This window comes from Chelonia mydas, chromosome 4 (genome assembly GCF_015237465.2).
Source record: "Chelonia mydas isolate rCheMyd1 chromosome 4, rCheMyd1.pri.v2, whole genome shotgun sequence".
Taxonomy (NCBI): domain Eukaryota; kingdom Metazoa; phylum Chordata; order Testudines; family Cheloniidae; genus Chelonia; species Chelonia mydas.
In genome coordinates, this window is record NC_057852.1 from 80,684,093 (window position 1) to 80,706,161 (window position 22,069).

The 22,069-nt window shown below is 40.4% G+C and overlaps 1 protein-coding gene across 1 annotated transcript in view; it reads right to left on the minus strand.

Moving 5' to 3' along the window:
* Positions 1–22,069, minus strand: part of CFAP97 (cilia and flagella associated protein 97) — a 54,394-nt gene that overhangs the window by 27,848 nt on the left and 4,477 nt on the right. The window contains exons 2-3 of the mRNA XM_037897630.2: positions 5,238–6,116; positions 5,064–5,135 (exon numbers count right to left, since the gene is read on the minus strand). Coding sequence (XP_037753558.1) covers positions 5,064–5,135; positions 5,238–6,081 — 916 coding nt within the window. The 5' untranslated portion in view covers positions 6,082–6,116. The remainder of the gene's footprint in view (positions 1–5,063; positions 5,136–5,237; positions 6,117–22,069) is intronic.

The window sequence follows — 22,069 nt, forward strand, 5'->3', positions numbered from 1 at the left end:
AGCCTAGCAGCTAATCACAATGTTCATACTTTTAAAAATTAGCTAGAAGATCTTTGCTGTCATAGAAATTGGGCATGGTCTCACATAACTGGATTCCAGACCATTCAGGACTAAAGATCAATGACAGAATCTTGAATATAACCTGGAAATGAATAAAAAAATCAATGCGGATATTAAGCACAGATTTTGAATTCACACCAGCGAGCACCACTCAGGAGGTGGACAAATGCATTCTCCAAACTACAAACTGAAGGTAAGGAATAGAAACTTAAAGGCAAATTTTATCCTTAGTTGTAACACTGAAATTTTTATTTTAAAAGACTGGTTAAGATCTCTAATCAATCTTTGTGATTGTAATAACATGAATCTATTTTAAATTCCATTAGAGGAGCTAAAGGGGGACCAGAACTATTTCTTCTAACTTCTCAGATTTAGTAGTATTCTCAGTCTGAGAACAAAGTGATGAACTCTAGTTCGAGCTTGGTTTACGGTTGAAGGTTACAAATTGTTTTGAGGAAAAATATATGTAGCAAGGATTCTTTAACTCTACTAAGAGTAGCATTGTTGGTCGAATGAAGCAAGGCCTTACCCGCAACTTCATGGCACCTCTGTTTGTCTGCAAGGCAATAACTTTGGAACACCTCATCCAAGCAATTCCACAATGTCAGGGAATATTCCAGGCATCATGGAAGAGTCTGATTCAGAGAAAAGTCAGGACTCCCAACTGCCTGGTGATGTCAGTAGAGGAATCTCTCTGACACCCCCTACTACTGCTTACACATAGCAAATTGAGCTGCTGTCTCTGATGCGTGGGGAGATAGACTCCAGGCTAGAACAGAAACAAGAGAAACCTTTTTTTCCAGGGGGAAGGGGACTGAGACTGGAGAAGAGCACAAGCATCAGCGACAACAGGGATGCGGCAGTTGTGGTGGGGGAAGGAGTTACAGCTCAGTTAAAGCACTTACAGCTAAGTTAAAGAAGAAACTTCCTGTTCCACCTGAAATGGAAACTATTGTTAGGCTAGTCTGCACCAGGTGCTTGGGACTGTCAATGTACATAAGCCTGGGTCTACTGAATTTGTTCACAGACTACTCCATTGGAGAGGAGAGATAGACCAACACAGATAATCTTTTTACAACTGCCAGTAAAATACCAAGATACCTTGCTATCATGAGATCTAATTCTTGCTAAAGTATCTAGAATGAAAAATGCCCATCACACCCTTCTGTTGAAGATGACAGGCCTTTCTAAGGGAAGTCTGGGACATGAAAACCAATTGAATTAAAGTCTAGTTTATATCTGGGAGCGAGATGAAGCAGGAATGAACAACAGGACAAGCTCCAAAAGAAAAGATTATGCTCTAATACACAAAGGTTAAGGCTACGCATATCAAAATATATACAGTAAAAACTCCGACTGGTGGGGTTTTAAACAGGCTACTTCACCTTCAATGGAACCTTGAAAAACGTGTTATCTACATATGTTAAACAATCTGTTTCACCTTGTATTTAGCTGTGATACTGGTTAAGTTTCCCAGACCTGAAGAAGAGCTTGTGTAAGCTCAAAAACTTGTCTCTCCTTCATTAACAGAAGTTGGTCGAATCAAAGATAGTTTTTAATGATGTGGGTGAGGTAATAAGTCATTAGCAATTTAGATATTTGGTAAATGTATTCTGCTTGGACAACACTTCTACCCAATTTCAAGTAAAATCTTGGTTTACTGTAATTCTAATATTGCTGTGGCTTCCACTTATTTAGATCAATTCTATTCCTATCACTTGACAAGTAGCTGACCTTGTTATCCATATGACCACTAGAGGCCATATCACAGCTTGCCTAGCAATAGGCAGTGGTTTTGTCAGCAATAGACTATAGTACTGGAATAAAGTGATTTACAGGGTACGTCTACACTGCAATTAAAAACCGATGGCTGGCCTGTACCAGCTGACTCTGGCTCATGGGTCTCAGGTTAAGGGGCTGTTTAATTGCAGTGTAGATGTGCAAGCTCAGGCTATAGCATGAGCTCTGGGACCCTCCCATCCCACAGGGTACTGGAGCCCGAACATCTACAAAGCAATCAAATGGCACCTTAGCCTGAGCCTCAGGAGCATGAGTCAGCTGGCATGGGCCAGCAGCAGGTTTTTAATTGCAGAGTAGACATACCCTTCGATGTAGTCACCTGTTGTTATCATCCATCATTTTGAAGTTCTCTCTCGTTCATAATTCTGGGCTCTTATTAAATGACTTTTAAAAAAAAAAAACAGTCATAGAACTGCCCTTTAGTACCTGCCTTAAAGAAGTTCAAAAGCAATTGAAATAACAGGGAGAAAGTTAAATCAGAACAAATTTTGTTCTGACTGAATTCCAAGTGCATACATTAAAGTGGAAGAACTTAAATATTTGACTACCTACACACTGAAAATTGTGTTCCTATAGCAAAAAACATTACAGATTTGAGAAACTCAAAAGATTTATTTTACTAGTTAAATGTGCTTTAAAATTTTTTTCCAAACTATAATAGTATGGAATGGTTTGCCAGTTTTATATAAGTACGTACTAAGGGCACATAGCATGAGGAAAAATGTATGCTAAAAATCCTTGTCAGCTGCTATACATTTGTGCCAATATACATATTGTTCTATATGCTCAAACTGAAACAGTCATTTTAAACCATAAAAGTTATTTTACACTGTACCCCATTACAGGATGTACAAGCCACACCGCTTTCTTCACTTACCATCCAATATAGCTGACTGTTTCAACACAAAGTTTACTCTTTGAACGTCATGTTCTTTTTATAGTTTTCCCCCCATCTTTTCTCCTTAATACCATAACATGCTATTCTGTCTTAATTTTCTCCCCATATCAAAAAGATACTTTCATGTTACCACTTGGCTCAGTTCTGCAAGTTGAACGCCTCCAGTACGAGGCACATCACCCACAACCTCAATATGAGCTGGGGGTGCATTCACCTCAGGGAACTGTACCCATGTAATTGTTACATACACTTATACCTGGGTATACTTGTTACCAATATTATACCATCATCCTTCTTATGTTTCATTACTAAGGTTTAATAAAATTGTATTAAAAGCATCTCTGACAGTCTGATGTCCGATAATCACACATTGCTCACATTATGCTCATAATAAAGCAATTCTTATGGTTAAACATTTCTGTTGTACATTTCTGTTCTCTCTGAAAAATTACTTTCCCCTGCACTCATTTTGTGCATTCTGAAAAAGCTCAAAAAAAGTGTAAAAACAATTATGGAATAAAAGTGTCTGTACTCCCAGAGTAGTCACTTTCCAACGGTCAATATCTGATCTGCTTTAATTTTTGAAGTACCCAAAGTAATCACAGTATCTTATGCTTGCAAGTTTAATTGTTCTAGACTGAAGTCATTTGGAAATTATATAACAGTCAATCACCATCATTAACTGGTAAATGTACCTAAATTCCACTTCTCACCTCCTGACTTGTATTACTTAAAGACGGCCATGAGTAATTGCTTTTCAGTTTTGTGGAAACAAACTTGCTCCTTGCATCCTTGGAGAATAATTTTTATTAAATTATAGTTCCTATTTTATGCATGTGACAAAGTCTGGGCATCAAACCAAAAAATTCCAAGGCCCCCTTCCTCCAAAAAAACCCCAGTTTGATTTGAACTGAAACAAGGTTTTTTTTGTTGTTGAATTGAAAAACAAAAACAAAACAAATTTTTTTTTTTTTTGAAACAATCAACCAAAATGTTTTGAGTCAACCTGAAATTAATTTTTTTTAAAAAAATTTTAATTTTGAATTTTCCGTTTGATTCAGCTGTTCCAGGTGTTTTTCATTTTTTTTAGTGGCCAAATTTGAAATAAAAAACACCATTTCAAATAAAAAAGCCTAAATGAAGTGTTTCAACTGCTTAAAAAAAAAAAAAAAAGTTTTTTCAGCTGAAACTATTCCCCCAATTTCATGAATAGTTTCATGCCCCTTTTGACAAAAAAAAAAAAAAAAAAAAAAAAAAAAAAAAAAAAAAAAAAAGTTAAAAACATTTCACTCAGCTCTACCCAAAGTTTAATTACCTACCAATACTATGTACGAACATGACACTTTGCTGAGTGCATGAAATCACCATTAAGCAGAGCTCCTAGAGCATAGGGAACAACAGACGAGGACCAGCAAAGCCTTCTTTTCTTGCCCACAGTGCAGCTTCCAAACAGCTAAAAATTTGGTCCATTACACCGTGAGAGTAAAGACAGAAGGAATCACTGAGAAAGCAGGTGCACAACTCCTAGCTTAGATGTGCTCATTGCCTGATCATCTGATGCTCTCATCCCACTGAGGAATGTTGGGGATAGGACAGCAAACGGGACACCAGGCTCCTTCTCACCAACAATAAAAAGACATTTCATAAAGTTACTGGGGAAGGAAAAGCTACTGTTTAAATGAAAACCTCTCAAAGACTATTTGACTGTTCACATAAATTTAAAATTTTTTCTAAATATTGAATGATGAAAATATTTTAACAACAAAAAAATGATTTGTTTATTTATCATAAGGCACCAGAAGTTAAAATGTATTTGTAAAATGTTTGCTATTTATAGCGGTGTGTAGTTTTGAGTTGCATTTAAAAGTTGAGAATGTCTATAATTTGATAGATTCCCCACAATAAAAGTTTGGTGTTTTTAAAGAAAATTGCTAGTATTTGCTGTTTGAGTTATTAAATGGATCATAATATGACAAATCAAAGTACAATGTTAATGGATTGGTGAAAATATCAATCCTATTTGGATATGCATCACAAAGCTACTTATCCCTTTACCAATAAGAGTTTATTAGAGGAGCACTTCCATTAGTCTACTGATGTACCAGCGTGCCATTACACAAACAAACAAAACCACAAGGCATCTTTAAAACTGATGCAACTTGGTCTGAAGCAAATTTTAAAAGAAAAAGCAGCACACACAATGACCCCTAATTTCCATTAGTACTCAATGCCATAGCCCCTCTTGACACAGAAAATGTCACACTTAAACAAAATTTATACAAATTTATTTATAAAGAAAAATCACCTTTCAAAAGCTGATTCAGGTCCACAGCATCATGCAAGACCTTTTGATTATGTCTGCGATCAAACTCAGCATCTAGTGAGAAAGATACAGATGTAAGACTGGGTCTCAATTTTCCATTTTCCAGATTGCTAGGCTTTACAAATTTTGTATTGTACTTAAATTCCTCAAAATTACCATGCAATTCTTGGCTCACATTTTCTTGTCTTTTTACTTTCAGTTTCTTATCATTTGATGCTGCAAGTTCAAAAGATTGGACAGGACTGATGTCTGGTGTTGATAGAGGCGTTACATCAGTCACTGTATCTTCAGACTCCTCTGTGTATTCACCAAGCTTTGGTTTTACTTCTACCGACTTTATTCCCGGCCTGAATTTTTGTCTTGGAGATAGAAGAGCCAAATTACATATACTTCTCTTTGAGGAAGAGTGTGATGAATCTGATATGCAGCTGTCAGAATCCATATCTGAGCCATCTGTATCTGAACTTGAGGAGGAAGAAGAGGAGGAGGATGAGCTAATATTGGTATACTTTTTGTTAACTTTCTTTATGCTACTGGATTGCTTAGCTGATTTAAGTCTAACCCTTTGTTTTTTGCCATCATCACTACTGTCTTCTTCATCTGTATAATAATCCTCCTCACCTTCTCTAACTATTTTGGGGATCCCAGCTGGAATGCTTACACGTATTCTTCTACTTAGCGCAGAATTTCTACCAGATGTACTTGCATTTTCTGAACTTAAAGAAACTGACTCTGATGAAACATTCTCACTATGGTCAGTGCCACCATTTGTGGAATATTCCTTTGGTGACTCTTTCTTTTTCTCTTCACTTTCCCCCTCAGCATTGTGTTCTTGCCTCAGTTTTGTTTCCGATTCAGAGTCTGATTTGGCGATGAGCTCACTATGTTCTTCGCCATTGGCTATAACAGGGTTTTCTTCTTTCTTTGGCTCTTCCTCAAAATCACTATCAAAGAAAGAGTGGTCCACTTCACCCTCTGACACATCTTCGTACCGGTCCATCTCAAAAGTTATTGTATAAATTCCAACTCCTGGTCCTGCAGGTGTGAAAAAGGGGTTTCAAAATATTAACAAAAAGCAGAGGAAAGTATACCCTTAGCATAACTGTAGGTTATATTATTAATTATATTATACTTCTATGATATAATTAAATATGTTATGGACCAGGTGAGTTAAATATTTATTTATAATTTTATATGGGCCAGATAATATGGTAAGAGGGTGCAGATTTAAGAGAAACGAGCTCAAAGAAATGAGAAGAGGCAGAGAGTTGGAACTAGGATAGCGGACCTTGTGAAATTCATAAATTAGCATAAATTAGGGGCAAAGCTGGGGAAGAAGGGACAGTGTACTGCTTTTGGACTCCACAAGGCAGTTTAATGAGGAGGAGACGGGGGAAACTATCAACCCGGCATAGCTCTTAAGCTGTACAAGGCAACAGAACCACAGATCTTTAAGAAAGGGGAGCAGAGACCTAAACCTTGTAGAACTCCTTATCAGGGGAAACTTCTAAACTTGGCTTGACACTAATGATACTAGGACTGAGGGCACTCCTGCCTCAAGTGCTTTTTGAAGTACGGACATTCCACAGGGCCCCTCGTTCCCAGTTCTCTCCCCACTTTTCAACTGCTCTGAAGCTTCAGAGCTTTATAAATCACGCACCACTACATGAAGAGAAATGGACCACATGTAGCTCAAAAGCACCATACAGCAGCTTAAATAGTAAGAAACCAGGGATTCTACTGAGATCCAAAGCTTCAAAGAGCCAATGAAGCAAAAGGAGACCAAGTGAGCTAGACACCTTGCAAAGTTCCTAAGCACTGCAGGGCAACAGAAGTGGAAGGAAACCTGGGGAGCCATCAACTCTGCAAAGCTCCTGAATTCCTCCAAGGCTGTTGAAATAAGGACAGAGGAAGCAGGACAAGACATGCTTTCCCCTCCAGCCCCTGCCTTCCTCTTAAAAGTCCAGGGTAGAATTTGAGTTTAGCAGTATTTATCACTTCTTGAGTTGATTGGCTTCAAATATCCCATAGAATCTGACACCCAGCTCTCAGATGCATTCCTAAAAATAGCCTAAAAGGAAATGTAATGCTAAAAAACTTTTAGTATAACAACTTTATTATAAAGAAAATATTAAAGAATGAAAAAGGCAAAGTTAAAAAAAAAATCTGTATCTTACATACTTTTTTTTTTATTAAAAGAAAAACTGGGAAGTGTAAAATGTCACATTAGATATTTCCAGAACAATCTTACTTGAATTCAGGGTGGATTAAAACACACACAACACCCCCCCCCCAAAAAAACCAAAACAAAACAAAACAAACCCCCCAAGCCCCCAATGATTTAAAAATAAATCGGATTTTTTTTTAAATTTAAATCAGATTTTTTGGATAAAATGCTTTTTGAGGAAAAAGCACATATCTAAAGAAAGATAAATTATAGTTCAAAGATCTCTCATCATGGAATAGGGATTATAAATGCTAATTCTACAGTATGAGACAATATATTCATGTAAATGTTTAAGAAAACTTTTCTTAAGGAGTTCCAATAGTTCATGAATTAAGGACCCAATGTTATGGAAGTTCCAGGGTCTTCTGTATAGATTATTTAGGTTAATCTTTCTATCTACCCAATGGGACTCAGTGCTCAGTCTGTTTAGTTTTGCAGTTCTCAAACTGTGGTTTTGTGTCTCCAGAGATAACATGCTTATTAACAACAAAAATGTTTTTAAATAAAAATAGAGGTGAGAAATAACAGACCTCTACCCTACTGTCCCTCTGCAGATTTGTGTACACAGAATCAATCCCTTACCTCTCTCCAAGAATGCAAAGTTTCAAAAAGTTCAATGAATAGAAGATGGTTGGGGATGGAATAGCTCTGGACAAGAAGTCTGGAGATAAAATGTGAGAAGGGAGGGACAGGCAGTAGAAACAAAACTGAAACTGTTTGAGCAGCATATTCCAGAAGGTCTTGAGGTCTTTTGAGTGTAGCCTTCATTGATTTGAGATCTGCCATACCATTCTCTCACTAGAAGGGAAAACCTATAATGGCAGGAGGCCATAAAAGAGACCCAGTTTGGGAATATTTTAATGAAGCTCCTCTACCTGTGGGTAAGATAGGCATGCGTGCAAAATGCAAACAACATGCACAAAGTGCAACAAAGAAATGCAAGGCCTGTTGCCCGCATGAATCATCATCATGAGAAGTGTTCCTTCTCAGGAGGAAGCTGCATTGAAGAGGATGAAAGGAACATGTCTGAACATACAAGATCTTCAGTTGGTAAACTTTTTTATTACTTCATACTTCTTTCTTAAGGACTGCTGGTCTTCCTTCTGGACTATTCTTGAATTCTTACGCTTGAGCAAAAAATAGAGTTGTTACTCTATAGTACTATCATTTTAGATGCAGTTGTGATAAAAAATAATAGCTGAAATAGGCAGATCTTCCCTTTACAATTCCCCTTTAAAGTAGTACTGAGTGTCAGTGAATGCAATGAGTAATACTAAATGAGCAGTATGGTAATAATAATTAAATAACTGCATTGACTTATTTTGTTTAGGAGAATCCATCCTCAACATACAGGATTCTGAAGACTATCCACCTTCAAGATCACCATCATTTTCTACAGTTTCAGAGTTATCTGCCAATGATAGGGTTTCAGTCACATCATGTATGTCACATAGCCACAGTATATCATCAGTAGCAAAAAAATCTCCATCATCCAGAAACAACCATAAATAAGTTTGTGATAAGAACCAGCAGATTACAAAAAGAGGTAATGGATGAAAAAATTGCCCAGTTTGTTTATGCAACAAACTCTGCTTTCCGTATGATTGAGAACCCACACTTCATTAACATGGTTTGGTCATTAAGACCAGGATACAGTCCACCCAACACAGCAGATGTTGCAGGCAAATTGCTGGATAAAGTGTATGAAAGAGAAATTGAGCAGTGTGCAAAAGGTCGATAGGGTGAAATTGTTAACCTGAGTCCTCATGGGTGGAGCAATGTCCACAATAATCCTGTTGTATGTGCTTGTGTGACAACCAAAGAAGGGAATGTCTTCCTTACAGAAACAATTGATACATCAGGAAACGCACACACAGCAGAACACTTAGAAGAAGTAGCAGTAAAAGCTATAACAAACTGTGAAAATAAATTAAAATGTCTAGTATGCAGCTTGGTCACAGACAATGCTGCAAATGTATCCAAGATGAAAAGCCATTTAGAAGAGAGTCCCAAGCTAATAACATATGGTTGCAGTGCTCATTTGATGCACCTCCTAGCCAAAGACTTCAGTGTTCCATAAATAAAGGCTAATGTTCTTGAAATTGCAAAATACTTCTGTAACAACCACTTTGCAGCAGCTGCTCTGAAAAAAGTGGGAGGAACCAAGCTAACTCTCACACAAGACATGCGATGGAACTCAGTAGTGGACTGTTTTGAGCACTAGATCAAGAACTGGCCTAATCTGATGGCAGTTTGTGAACAAAAAGATGGCACTGTCACCGCCAAAGTTCTCAACATTGGGCTTAAGAGAAATGTTGAACACATGCTGAGTACCCTGAAGCCTATTTCTGTAGCCTTGAACAAAATGCAGGGAAATAGCTGTTTTATTGCTGACACTGTTGAAATTTGGAAGGAACTGAGTGAGATCTTAAAAAGAGAAATGTGCAATGACAGAGCTAAATTACAAGCATTTAAAAAACGAATGGGACCAGCACTATCTCCAGCTCATTTTCTTGCAAATATTCTCAATACTCAGTACTAGGGTCAAACCTTAACTGCTGAAGAAGAGTTGGCTACGACATGGACATCCAGCAATTATCCCTCCAGAATGCCAACTATAATAAACTTCAGAGCTAAGGGTGAACCATTCAAGAAATATGTTTGCTGATGATGTTTTAAAGAAAGTCACTCCAGTGAACTGGTAGAAGTCACTTAAGCACTTGGATTCAGAGACTGTTGAAGTAATAATCTCATTTTAACAGCAATAGCTTATTCTGCCGGCATAGAAAGAATAATTTCTTCCTTTGGATTAATTTATTCCAAATTGAAAAATTATTTGGGTCCTGAAAAAGCAGGAAAGCTTATTTTTGTTTTCCAGATTATGAACAAACAGGAAAATGAAGGTGAAGACGACTGAGTTAGCTACAGAAGCCAATATTTTAAGTTTCTCATGTTGACCTGGCTGACATAGTAGATTTAATTTTTGTTTAAAAAACAATTTTAAACAAAAACATACCTGATTTTAAAAAGGTGAATGTTTAACTAAATTCAAAAATTCTTATGCTTGTTAAAATATTATGTTTGCTGTTGAAGAAAAAAAAATCCAGAATACATAACGTTGTTGTTTTAGTTAAATAAAACAATGTAAATGTCTGTCTCGTGATGTTCTCCTCCTAATACAGCATGGCAAAAAAATCCTCCAAATATTAATGATTAACGTGTTGAATTGGAGATAGTTCACCTCGCAATGACTTCATAAATATCTGCTTCATTTACCTTTGGTAAATGAAATAACCAATCATTCATTTTCTGATATAGCTGTAAAACTAAATCAGAAAAGTTTTCAAAATAAATCACTTTAAAAATTTATAGTGTGTACCTTCTAAAAATGAAACCTACATCTATCTCTGAGTTGTGAAGAGTATGTATTAAGGTTATACCAACCAACAAGAATGCACTTTTATGTAGAAATCCATGATTAAATTGAGTCTTCCGGAATAGTGATTTAAATCAAATCCACCCTGCTTGGATTCCTCTTTCTTTAGGATCAGCTTTCATGAGATCCACAGTTATAGAAGTACCTGTTTTATAGTTGTCATGCGTGGGACATCAGTTTTATTAAGATGATTAATACAACACATATAGTATTACAGTTTAACTATAAATCCTTTAGATATATATATATATATATATATACACATACACACACACACACTTATATATCCTTGACCAATACAGAAGAGGTGTCCTTGTGTCAGTAGTTGCATGACTCTACTTTGTATTTAGATGCAACAATAACTGAATGATAGAACAGTGTTCTTGTCTCTATTATCAGACCTCAATATTGTTTGCCACATGGAATTTACTTCTATCTAATATTTTTTAAATTGTCTTATATAAATGGAAGAGTGAAATTCTATGGGTCACAGTTAAAGTTGGTTTTGGGCAATTTTACACATTTTTTCTTAAATCTATATTACCTTTTCTGATCTTTTTCATCCATTAACATTTAAATGTTAACTGTAACATTCTTGCGAGGATAGCTCTTGTATCATTATGTTCTTAGCAACCAAGACTACATTAACAATATTTTAGTGTTACTGGTTATATTGTAACATATAGCCATGCTAGGTCTTCACAGTTGTCACTATGCTGCACAGTAACGGCTAGTCACAACTTCATGGCAACAATGGAGACAGAATTCAAGCATCCAAAATATAGATGTTTTTGAACTACAGAAGAATCATTTGTTAGCAGTCTGTGGCCTCTAAACACACAGTTCAGCAACTTTGATTCTGCCCAGCAGATAACGATGGTAACATTAGCCACTTCACTGCAATATTAATATTTTATTCATAACATTACCTCTTCCCCTTTTCAGGCACAGTCCCTTCACTTTGTAATCTTTACAGTATTAAAAAACAGATGTGCTGCTTTGGTCAATTTCTCTCAGTGACATTTTTGGTGCTTCACAAACCATTGTTTTAGTGGTGAATATGACATGAAATTAAATGAGTGGAGTTTGATTTTCAGTTGGTACTTTTGTATTTTATTCCCTTGCGCATTTAGGGCACATGACATTTCTTTGAGAAGTGGGACTTGCCAAATTATTTGTAGTCAGAGATTTTTCAGGAGACTAGTACACTACATATATGTGCAAAATCTTTTATTATACTGTCTGTAGAAAGTACAGATTTTTACTATTTCAGTTGCAAGAATATGGAATCAACAAATGAGATCATGCAGTCTTAGTAAAAGCTGTCACTAATCCCACATACCTATGCCTAACTTCTGATTTTAATAACCCTCTTATTTACACATTCAAAGAAAACATGTTTCCTGCTGTATACGCTAACAACTATCCATCTAGGAAATTTTTACCAAGCATCAATTACTTACCTAAGCCCCTGTCTTTTCAACACTTACACATATGCTTACCTTTATTAAAATAAGTAGCTCCACTGAAGTCAACAGTAAATTATGAACATAAGTTTTTACAGGACTGGGACTCTATGGAATATCCTCAATACACTAACAACTGTAGGTATCCACTACCAGCTCCCAAGTTCCTTATTAATTATTTGTATTATCACAGCACCTAGTGCCCCAGTCATGGACCAGGGCTCCACTGTGCTAGCCAATATATAACACAGAAAAGACAGTGTCTTTAAAGAATGAGGACCAAAACCTTGTCCACCCTAAAGAGTTCTAAAAAAAAAAAAAAAGTCATAATGCAAACTGCATAAACGTCAAGTTTTTTTTTTGTTTTTTTTTGTTTTTTTTTTAAACAAAGAGCTGCTACCCACACTACTCCCCCTGGAGATCAGTTTGGAGATGGGTTGTAATAATACGCCCTCTGGACATCACTGTAATATAAATATCCAATAATAAGACAAAGCTAGTTTCCCCCCCCGCCCCCCCCCCAAAAAAAAAAAAGAACTTAGGTTGAAGGCACGTATTAGTGGTTTGAATAGATGTTATGTTTCAATGTTAAGTTTAAAACAAAGTTAGAAACCCAAAGTGTATAAAGTATGGAAGTACACAGTTAAAGCATCTAGACTAATTTAACCAGTCCCTGGAGTTGTCCTCCTACCATTTCATTTCTTTGCACATGGAGCATTGAAGCAAATGTCCATCCCCAATACCAAATGTGATTATTTACCACCACACAAACTTTCCATCTTTCGTTACAAGTGCTCCAATTTCATGATTGGGACATATGGTGTTTGTATATGTAGAGTTATTTAAGTTAAGCCCCAATGTGGACACAAGAACAAATGGATATAAACTGGCCATCAACAAATTTAGGCTTGAAATTAGATGAAGGTTTCTAGCCATCAGAGAGGTGAAGTTCTGGAACAGCCTTCCAAGGGGAGCAGTGGGGGCAAAAAAACCTAACTGGCTTCATGACTGAGCTTGATAAGCTTGATAAGGGGATGGCATGATGGGACTGCCTACAGTGGTATGTAGCCAATCTGCGACTGCTAGCAGCAAATATCTCCAATGGCTAGTGATGGGACACTAGATGGGGTGGGCTCTGAGTTACTACAGAGAATTATTTCCCAAGTGTCTGGCTGGTTGGTCTTGCTCACTTGCTCAGGGTCTAACTGAACACCATATTGGGGGTTGGAAAGGACTTTTCCCCCAGGTCATATTGGCAGAGACCCTGAGGGTTTCCTCTGTAGCATTGGGCACAGGTCACTTGCAGGTTTAAACTAGTGTAAAATGGTGGATTCTCTGTAACTTGAAGTCTTTAAATCATGATTTGAGGACTTCAGTAAATCAGCCAGAGGTTAGGGGTGGGTGAGGTTCTGTGGCCTGAAATGTGCAGGTCAGACTAGATGATCTTGATGGTCCCTTCTGACTTTAAAGTCTATGAGTACAAGGAGACATGCTAACTTTTTCTCTAATGACACTTGAAATAAATTACCAGCACCTGGAATGATCATGTCTCATCTTGTGAAGTGTCATGCACCTCCTGTAATGCACTGAGTGCTCTCAGCACTTCTCAATATTTGGGACTTTAAACAGAGTTGGGAATGAGTCCCTTCAGTGTGCTGCTTGTCATATCAGGAATCTGTAAAATTGTTTTAAGTCTATTATGCATCACCATGAAGGCCACAAAGCAGCATAGCTACAATATAATATTAAAGTATTCTAGTTTTTATGGTCCTTATTAAAAAAAGAATGGATAAGGTAGTATAACTTTCTGATTTACTCAGGTCACTGCTTTGGGAAAAAGAGTAAATACTATGTTCAAAAGCTTGATTGGTTTCTTATTAGTTTAAGGTTAACTCAGAATTTCTACTGTTTGAATTTTTGGTGGGGCAGTGAGTGCGGTTTATTGAACTAAACCAATGTTCAAGAATAATACACACAAGCCAATGAACTATGCCTGTAATATTAATGGAGATTTTGTGTGGGAATCTTCTTAGTTCTTTAAATAGAACTAACATGAGACTAGGAAGCAAAGGGGGCCTTTGAAAGATGGGGGTATGTGGAGTACTGGGAAAATTACTTTGCTAATACACAGCTCAAGGTACCTTAGGAGGGAAACCAATTTCCTGTAGACCTTAGGTCCTGTACACAAAAAAGTATGGCTTTGCCTGTGTAAGTGAATCAAGGTGAGCTAGTTTAGTTAGTTCATTTATCAGGCCAAAGCCACCTCCAAGTTTTAGGGAAACTCTTGTTTCCTACTGACACAGAAGCCTCACAGCTGAGTCCCCTGTTCTTTGCAAACAACTCTCACCACATCAGATCTCTCAAACTCACTACACCAAACATGTCCTCCAGGATATTTATCCATAAAGAGTAATATGTAAAGTATTTACAGAAAGCTTGTAACTTGTCAAAATTCATAATCATTGGAGGTAATATTTAAGGAATTATAGTGAAAGAATGCTTTATGGACTTGGAATAAAAGTTAGTCATTAGGGGCTAATGTGTCTCAGTGATGGCCCATTTGGGTAGTGAGGGAGTTGTCATCTTAGCCAGTGACATAATGCAAGGCTCAATTGTGTGGCCTTGCACAATACCAGGACTTCCAATGGAAAACAATCAGAGGCAACCGCAAACAATCAAAACCACCTGAAGGTAAAAAAGGAACTTAGGGCTAACCCCTGTCTTGTTGTAGTTTGTGAATAGGGGGGGAAAGGCTGTTTTCAGTATAACACAGAGGAGTGAGAAGCACTCTGGATCCATTTCCTCAGGAAACCCCTTGTGGTGTGGGGATGTTTTCATGAACATTTGGATCCTGGTTCTGATGAAACCAGTCTGCTCTGCAACACACTAAACTTTGGGGGTGGGGGGTAAACCTACTTTATTGGATAGGAAAGGTAACTATTAAGTCTAGACCAAGGTTTGCATTTGGTGATTGTTTTGTATTGTTACCATTTGTTTCCACCACTCCCTCTTGTTTCTACTTTAATCTTAATTATTTCTTAAATAAGCCTACTTTTGTTTTATTGTTAGGGCTCATAACTGCTGTGTGGTTTATAGGAGTGGTGGTTTAGGGTAACACCGGCAAAGTAGGGTACACTGCACCTTTGGAAGCAGAGGATTTGGATTTTCTGTGTGTAGTCAGTGTCAGCAGCTAGATATCACATGGGGCTCAGGTGCATCAATTGTTAACCTGCAAGGTGAATACAGGGCTGGTATAATCCCAAGGAGAGTGCCTGAATGGCTAAAACGATGGCAGAATTAGGTTGCTGATACCCAATCAAGAACAGGCAAGACTCCCTCATACTGGAGGCATGGGGTTACAATGTGATTCTCAGTCCTGAGTGCCCCAAGAAAAGTCACAGGCTTCCCTCACCCCCGCTGTGTGGACTTTCAGAAGCTTGTGAAACCCCTCCTCCCCCACAGCCCTAGGAGACCGAGCACCATCACCTCTACATGTCTTAGAAGACTCTGTGGGAAACTTCTGAATGCTCTTCCCGTTAAGCCTTAGATGGGATTAGATGGCAGCCCTTCCCCAACCTTCTCTAGATCTGTCAATCTTTTAATGAATCAAATAGGCTCAGAAGACTAAAAAAAGCCTACTAAGACTCATGGGACGGAGTGTGTCAGGATGAACCTCCTAAAACTCATGAATGAGGGGGCAATGAGCCACCTAAAATTCACTGAGGGTTCTGCACGCCTCAGGAAATACACAACAAAGGAGAGGAATGGCCCTCTTTATCCCACGAATGATCTCTTCAGTCCCCATACCTGCAGGTTTTGTAAGGTCCGTAGCGAGAGAGCTCTACTCCTGGAGACCTTAGGATGTGTGTGGAAGCACACATGTGAAGAGAGAAAAGGAAATGGGGAAAATAGGGTTCTCGGGGGCTGGGGCAGGCAGCAGCGCAGGGAAACATTCCAACAGCTGAATCCAAATAACTGAAGTTTATTTCCTAGTCTCCATTCTGAAGCTAACATCTAGCAAGTAAACATTAGAAGCATTTTCTACTTATAACAATCATTTCAGTGCATCTTACCTTACAAGCAGCATGTCTGATTAATTTCATTTTTGGTAGAAAGTGCCCCTTTCACCATTGACAACTCTTCCTAGTTATTGATTAGCATTTTAAGGCTTTTCTGCAGGAAAAGGGATTAGTTTCTCATGAAAGCATACGTCTGCACCAATTGTATGACATCCTATATATGCATCAGAACAGATCACAGAGACTGAAAATAAACAGCTAAAACAGATTGCTCTGTTTTTTTACTCCATAACAAAATACTTCTCTTGCTGAGTAGTATGCTCTCATGGATACATACATCTGACACTTTATGGAACTATTTATATATCTTTCTATCCATCATTATCCAAATAATAACTCTGTACCTGTCATAAGAATGACTAAATTATAGTTTTTTTTTAAAAAATAAATGTAATAAATATAGATGCATATTTACCTTCTGTAAATGGATGTAGTCATCTTGCAAATATTTACCTAGAGCTTGGCTACACTTGCGAGTTACAGCACAATAAAGCCGCCCAGAGCGCTGTACCTCACTCCCTGTCCACACTGGCAAGCACGTACAACGCTGTGTCTCTGCAGCTACAGCTCTGCTGGGACTCCACCTTCCCCAGAGGAATAAAGTTTGCTGCGCTACCGCTGGTGCGCTGCGGCACCAGTGTGGCTGCCCAATGCGCTCTGACTGGCCTCCAGAAGTATTCGGAAGTATCCCACAATGCCTGTTCTAGCCACTCTGGTCATCAGTTCGAACTCTACTACCCTGGCCTCAGGTGACCAACCGTCAGACCCGCCCTTTAAATTCTCTGGGAATTTTGAAAATCACCTTCCTGTTTGCTCAGCCAGGCATGGAGTGCTCTCAGCAAGTCTTTCCAGGTGACCATGCCTCCACGCACCAGGCGAGCCCCAGTATGGAGCAATGGAGAGTTGCTGGACCTCATCAATGTTTGTGGGGAGGAAGCTGCGCTCCAGCCATAGGAATTACGATACCTTCGGGCAGATATCAAGGGGCATGAGGGAAAGGGGCCACGACCAGGACGCACTGCAGTGCAGGATTAAAGTGAAGGAGCTGTGGAGTGCCTACCACAAAGCCCGTGAGGCAAACGGCCGCTCAGGTGCTCCCCCCGGGACCTTCCAATTCTACAAAGAGCTGGACGCGATACTTGGGGGCAACGCCAACTCCACTCCGAGCACCACCATGGACACTTCAGAGTGGGAGGAGGAGGAGGAAAGCAGGAGTGAGGGTGCTGGGGCGGGGGGAGAAACCCCAGAATCCCTGGAGGCATGCAGCCAGGAGCTCTTCTCGAGCCAGGAGGAAGGTAGCCAGTCGCAGCAGCCGGTACTTGGTGGAGGACAAACAGAAGAGCAGGTTCCTGGTAAGTGGCTTTTTTTTCGGGAAGGCTCTTTGGGCGAGGAGGGTTAGGGCTGCACGCATGCCTAGATGCGGAATAGCGCATTGACGTGCTCTATCGCATTGTGGTAATTGGCCTCGGTTATCTCTTCGAAAGTCTCATCCAGAACGTGGGCAATGCGCTTGCGCAGGTTTATTGGGAGAGCCACCGTGGTCCTTGTCCCAGTTTGGCAAGTACACGTTAGCCTCTGTGCCGCGAGGGGCGGGGGGACCATTGCTGCACACAGGCAAGCTGCATATGGGCCAGGGCAGAAGCTGCATTGCAGTAGAAGACCCTCCCTTGCTTCCCAGGTCACCCTCAGCAGCGAGATATCTTCCAGGACGGACTCCTGTGGAAAATGTTGGGACAGTGTTCGGTATGGGGCTCCCTGCAACTGTTGGCTCTTCCCAAGGCACAGAAACCCAGAGGACAGTACAGCCATGAAACAATCAGTCCCCCTTGACCCTGTGCTTACTCACCATTTTGGGGCTCCCGTGGGTTATGTGCACTCTCTTTGGGATGGGAAAATTATGCTATTGTGTAGACTGTGTGTGCCCTCCTTAAGTTCGGGGGAATCATTACTCTGTCTGGTATAAACAAGGCTGCCTCTGTTAAGTGTTGCATTTTGCCTTTACAGATGCAACCTTGAGATCTCAGCAGTCTGTGTTATGACCAGCTGAGTGACTGCAAAGACTTGGGAAGAGGCCACGAAAAAGCAAAGAAGACACGCTGCAAGAAGTGATGCAGCAATCTCTTAAAGAGAATCAAAAAGCGCAGGAGTGGAGGGAGAGCGAAAGCAGGATCCGCCAGGAAAACGCAGTGCCCCGCAAGCAAAGCGCGGAACTCCGGCAGTAAAGCACGGATCGGCTGATAAGCAACATGGAGTGCCAAGCGGACTCTATCCAGGCGCTCGTAGCCATGCAGGCAGAGCACTACCGCCCTCCCTCCCACAGCCGTTGTCCTAAAACACTTTCCCTTGTGCCCTCATGTCACCTCCAACCCACTTTCCCCAACATCCGGGTTCTTATCGCCAGCAGCTGCCTCCAACACCTGTAGCTTCACTACCCAGCCCTGAAAACTACAACCCTTACCCACTGCACTCAACCCCCATCCTGGATTATAGCCATTCTGAAGTGCAGCATTCATTGCACAGAACTCCAGACAGGAAGGCTGAATATGAGAACAGGACATACGCAAATCTATGATTGAACCGTTCCCCACCCCACCCCCTTGCCCTTTCTGTTTCCCAAGCAGTTGTGTTTCTTTTCAATAAATAGATTTTTTGGCTTTGAAAACATTCTTTATTATTGCATAAAGTAAAAGATACCTTAGCACCAGGAAAGAAACAGGCACTGCAAGTCAGCTTAGCAAACACAGATTCCTACTAACATTGGAACCACTGCACTTCACTCCCATGCAGGGCACCAGATATTACTGGTGGTTTTCAGCCTCAAATTGCTCCCTCAAGGCATCCCTAATCCTTGCAGCCCCGTGCTGGCCCCCTTTAATAGCCCTGCTCTCTGGCTGTGCAAATTCAGCCTCCAGGTGTTGAATCTCAGAGGTCCATGCCTGAGTGAAGATTTCACCCTTCCCTTCACAAATATTATAGAGGGTACAGCACACGGATATAACCGCAGGGATGCTGTGTTCGACCAAGTCCAGCTTCCCATACAGAGATCGCCAGCAGCCCTTTAAATGGCCAAAAGCACATTCCACAGTCATTCGGCACCAGCTCAGCCTGTACTTGAACCGTTCCTTGCTGCTGTCAAGGCTCCCTGTGTAGGGTTTCATGAGCCATGGCATTAACACGTAAGTGGGGTCTCCAAGGATCACAATGGGCATTTCGACTTCCCCTACTGTATTCCTCCTCTTTGGGAAAAAAGTCCTGGCCTGCAGCTTCCTCAACAGGCCCGTGTTCCGAAAGATGCGTGCATCATGCACCTTTCCGGGCCAGCCTGCGTTAATGTCAATGAAACGCGCACAGTGATCCACAAGCGCCTGGAAAACCATATAGAAATACCCATTCCGATTAACGTACTCGAAGGCTAGGTGGGGTGGTGCCAGAATAGGAATATGTGTCCCGTCTATCACCCCTCCACAGTTAGGGAAACTCATTTGTGCAAAGCCATCCACAATGTCCTGCACGTTACCCAGAGTCACGTTCTTCTGAGCAGGATGCGATTAATGGCCCTGCAAACTTGCATCAACACAAGTCCAACGGTCAACTTTCCCACTCCAAACTGGTTCGCGACTGATCAGTAACTGTCTGGAGTTGCCAGCTTCCAGAGTGCAATAGCCACCCACTTCTCCACCGTCAGGGCAACTCTCAAACTCATGTCCTTGCGTCGCAGGGTGGGGGCGAGCACCTCACATAGTCCCATGAATGCGGCTTTTCTCATCCGAAAGTTCTGCAGCCACTGCTCATCATCCCAGACTTGCATGACGATGTGATCCCACCACTCAGTGCTTGTTTCCTGAGCCCAAAAGTGGCGTTCCACAGTGCTGAGCATGTCCGTGAATGCCACAAGCAATCTCGTGTCGTACCCGTTACGCGACTCAATATCATCGTCGGATTCCTCACTGTCACTTTGGATCTTAAGGAATAGCTCAACTGACAAACATGACGTGCTGGCGAGATTCATCAGCATACTCCTGAGCAGTTCGGGCTCCATTTCCCAGAGACCGAAACGGAACACAGATCGCGCTGCACAGAAACCGTTGAAAGATGGCGCCAAATGTGGACGGAAACACAGGGATTACTGGGATGCGAAGCGATGCATCATGGGGCGTTGGGACAGGACCCAGAATGCCCCGCATCCCACACTCTCTTCCCACAACCCACAACACCAGAATGGGAAGAGGTGCTCTGTGGGATATCTGCCCATAATGCACCGCTCCCAATGCCGCTGCAAGTGCCGCAAATGTGGCCACGACAGCGCGCTGGCAGGTGGCAATGTGGACAGACTCCAGCGCTTTCCCTACTCAGCTGTACGAAGGCGGGTTTAACTCACAGCGCTGTACATCTCCAAGTGTAGCCAAGGCCCTAGTTAATGTTGTGATGTGGATTGTCTGATACAAAGGACTAACAGTTCTGTGATTAGCCCTTTACATGTTACCATTAAGCCAGTTTCAGCAAAACCCTGGATATAAACTGGCCATCGGGAAGTTTAGACTTGGAAATTAGACAAAGATTTCTAACCATCAGAGGAGTGAAGTTCTGGAATAGCCTTTCAAGGGAAGCAGTGGGGGCAAAAGACCTATTTGGCTTCAAGATTAAACTCGATAAGTTTATGGAGGAGACGGTATAATGGGATAACATGATTTTGGTAATTAACTGATCTTTAACTATTCATGGTAAATAGGCCCAATGGCCTGTGAGGGATGTTAGATGGGGTGGGATCTGAGTTACTACAGAGAATTCTTTCCTGGGTATCTGGCTGGTGAATCTTGCCCACATGCTCAGGGTTCAGCTGATCGCCATATTTGGGGTCAGGAAGGAATTTTCCTCCAGGGCAGACTGGAAGAGGTCCTGGGGGTTTTTCGCCTTCCTCTGTAGCATGGGGCACAGGTCACTTGCTGGAGGATTCTCAGCACCTTGAAGTCTTTAAACCATGATTTGAGGACTTCAATAGCTCAGACATAGGTGAGAGGTTTATCGCAAGAGTGGGTGGGTGAGATTCTGTGGCCCGCATTGTGCAGGAGGTCAGACTAGATGATCATAATGGTCCCTTCTGACCTTAATATCTAGGAGTCTATGAGCACCATACTGAAGAGGAAAACTTCTAGCAAGGCTTACGTGCTATTATGCAACGTGCCATTAAACAGTTATTGTGTGGATGCAAACCATGTTGACCATATTTAAACCATAATTGCTTCCTTAACAGGCTTTGAGAATGTATAGACAATACTTCATATGGGTGGTATGCACTGCTGTATATTATGTAATATCCCCTGAGATGCCCAACAATGCTTCTCTAAGATCACAGTTTGTATTGTTCTTCTTTATTTTGTTTGGTGCAGAAAGAGTATACATACTTTCAATGTATACAAAGTTTGAGCAAGTTGCACCTTACCTAAAGGGGCTTACAGATCCCACACAAAACTTGAGAAGTTAAGTTGTCATACAGATTTGTATTACTACTGATAACAGCAAAGAAGATAAAATTATGTAAAACAAAGGGCTAGAATTATTTAATTCCAAGGAAGTCAGAGGAAGACACTTAAGAAACGTTGGCCAAACATATAACATTATTGAGATAGTATAATTCACCAGGAGTAAGTCATTCATAAGTATTATGTTACAATTGTGTTCTAGTTTGCTGAGTTAAGACATTTTTGCCAAATGTGTAATACTTAGACCCAATGACCAAGCTCCATTACATATAAGCAGCTTACAAAATATTTTACTAAGTG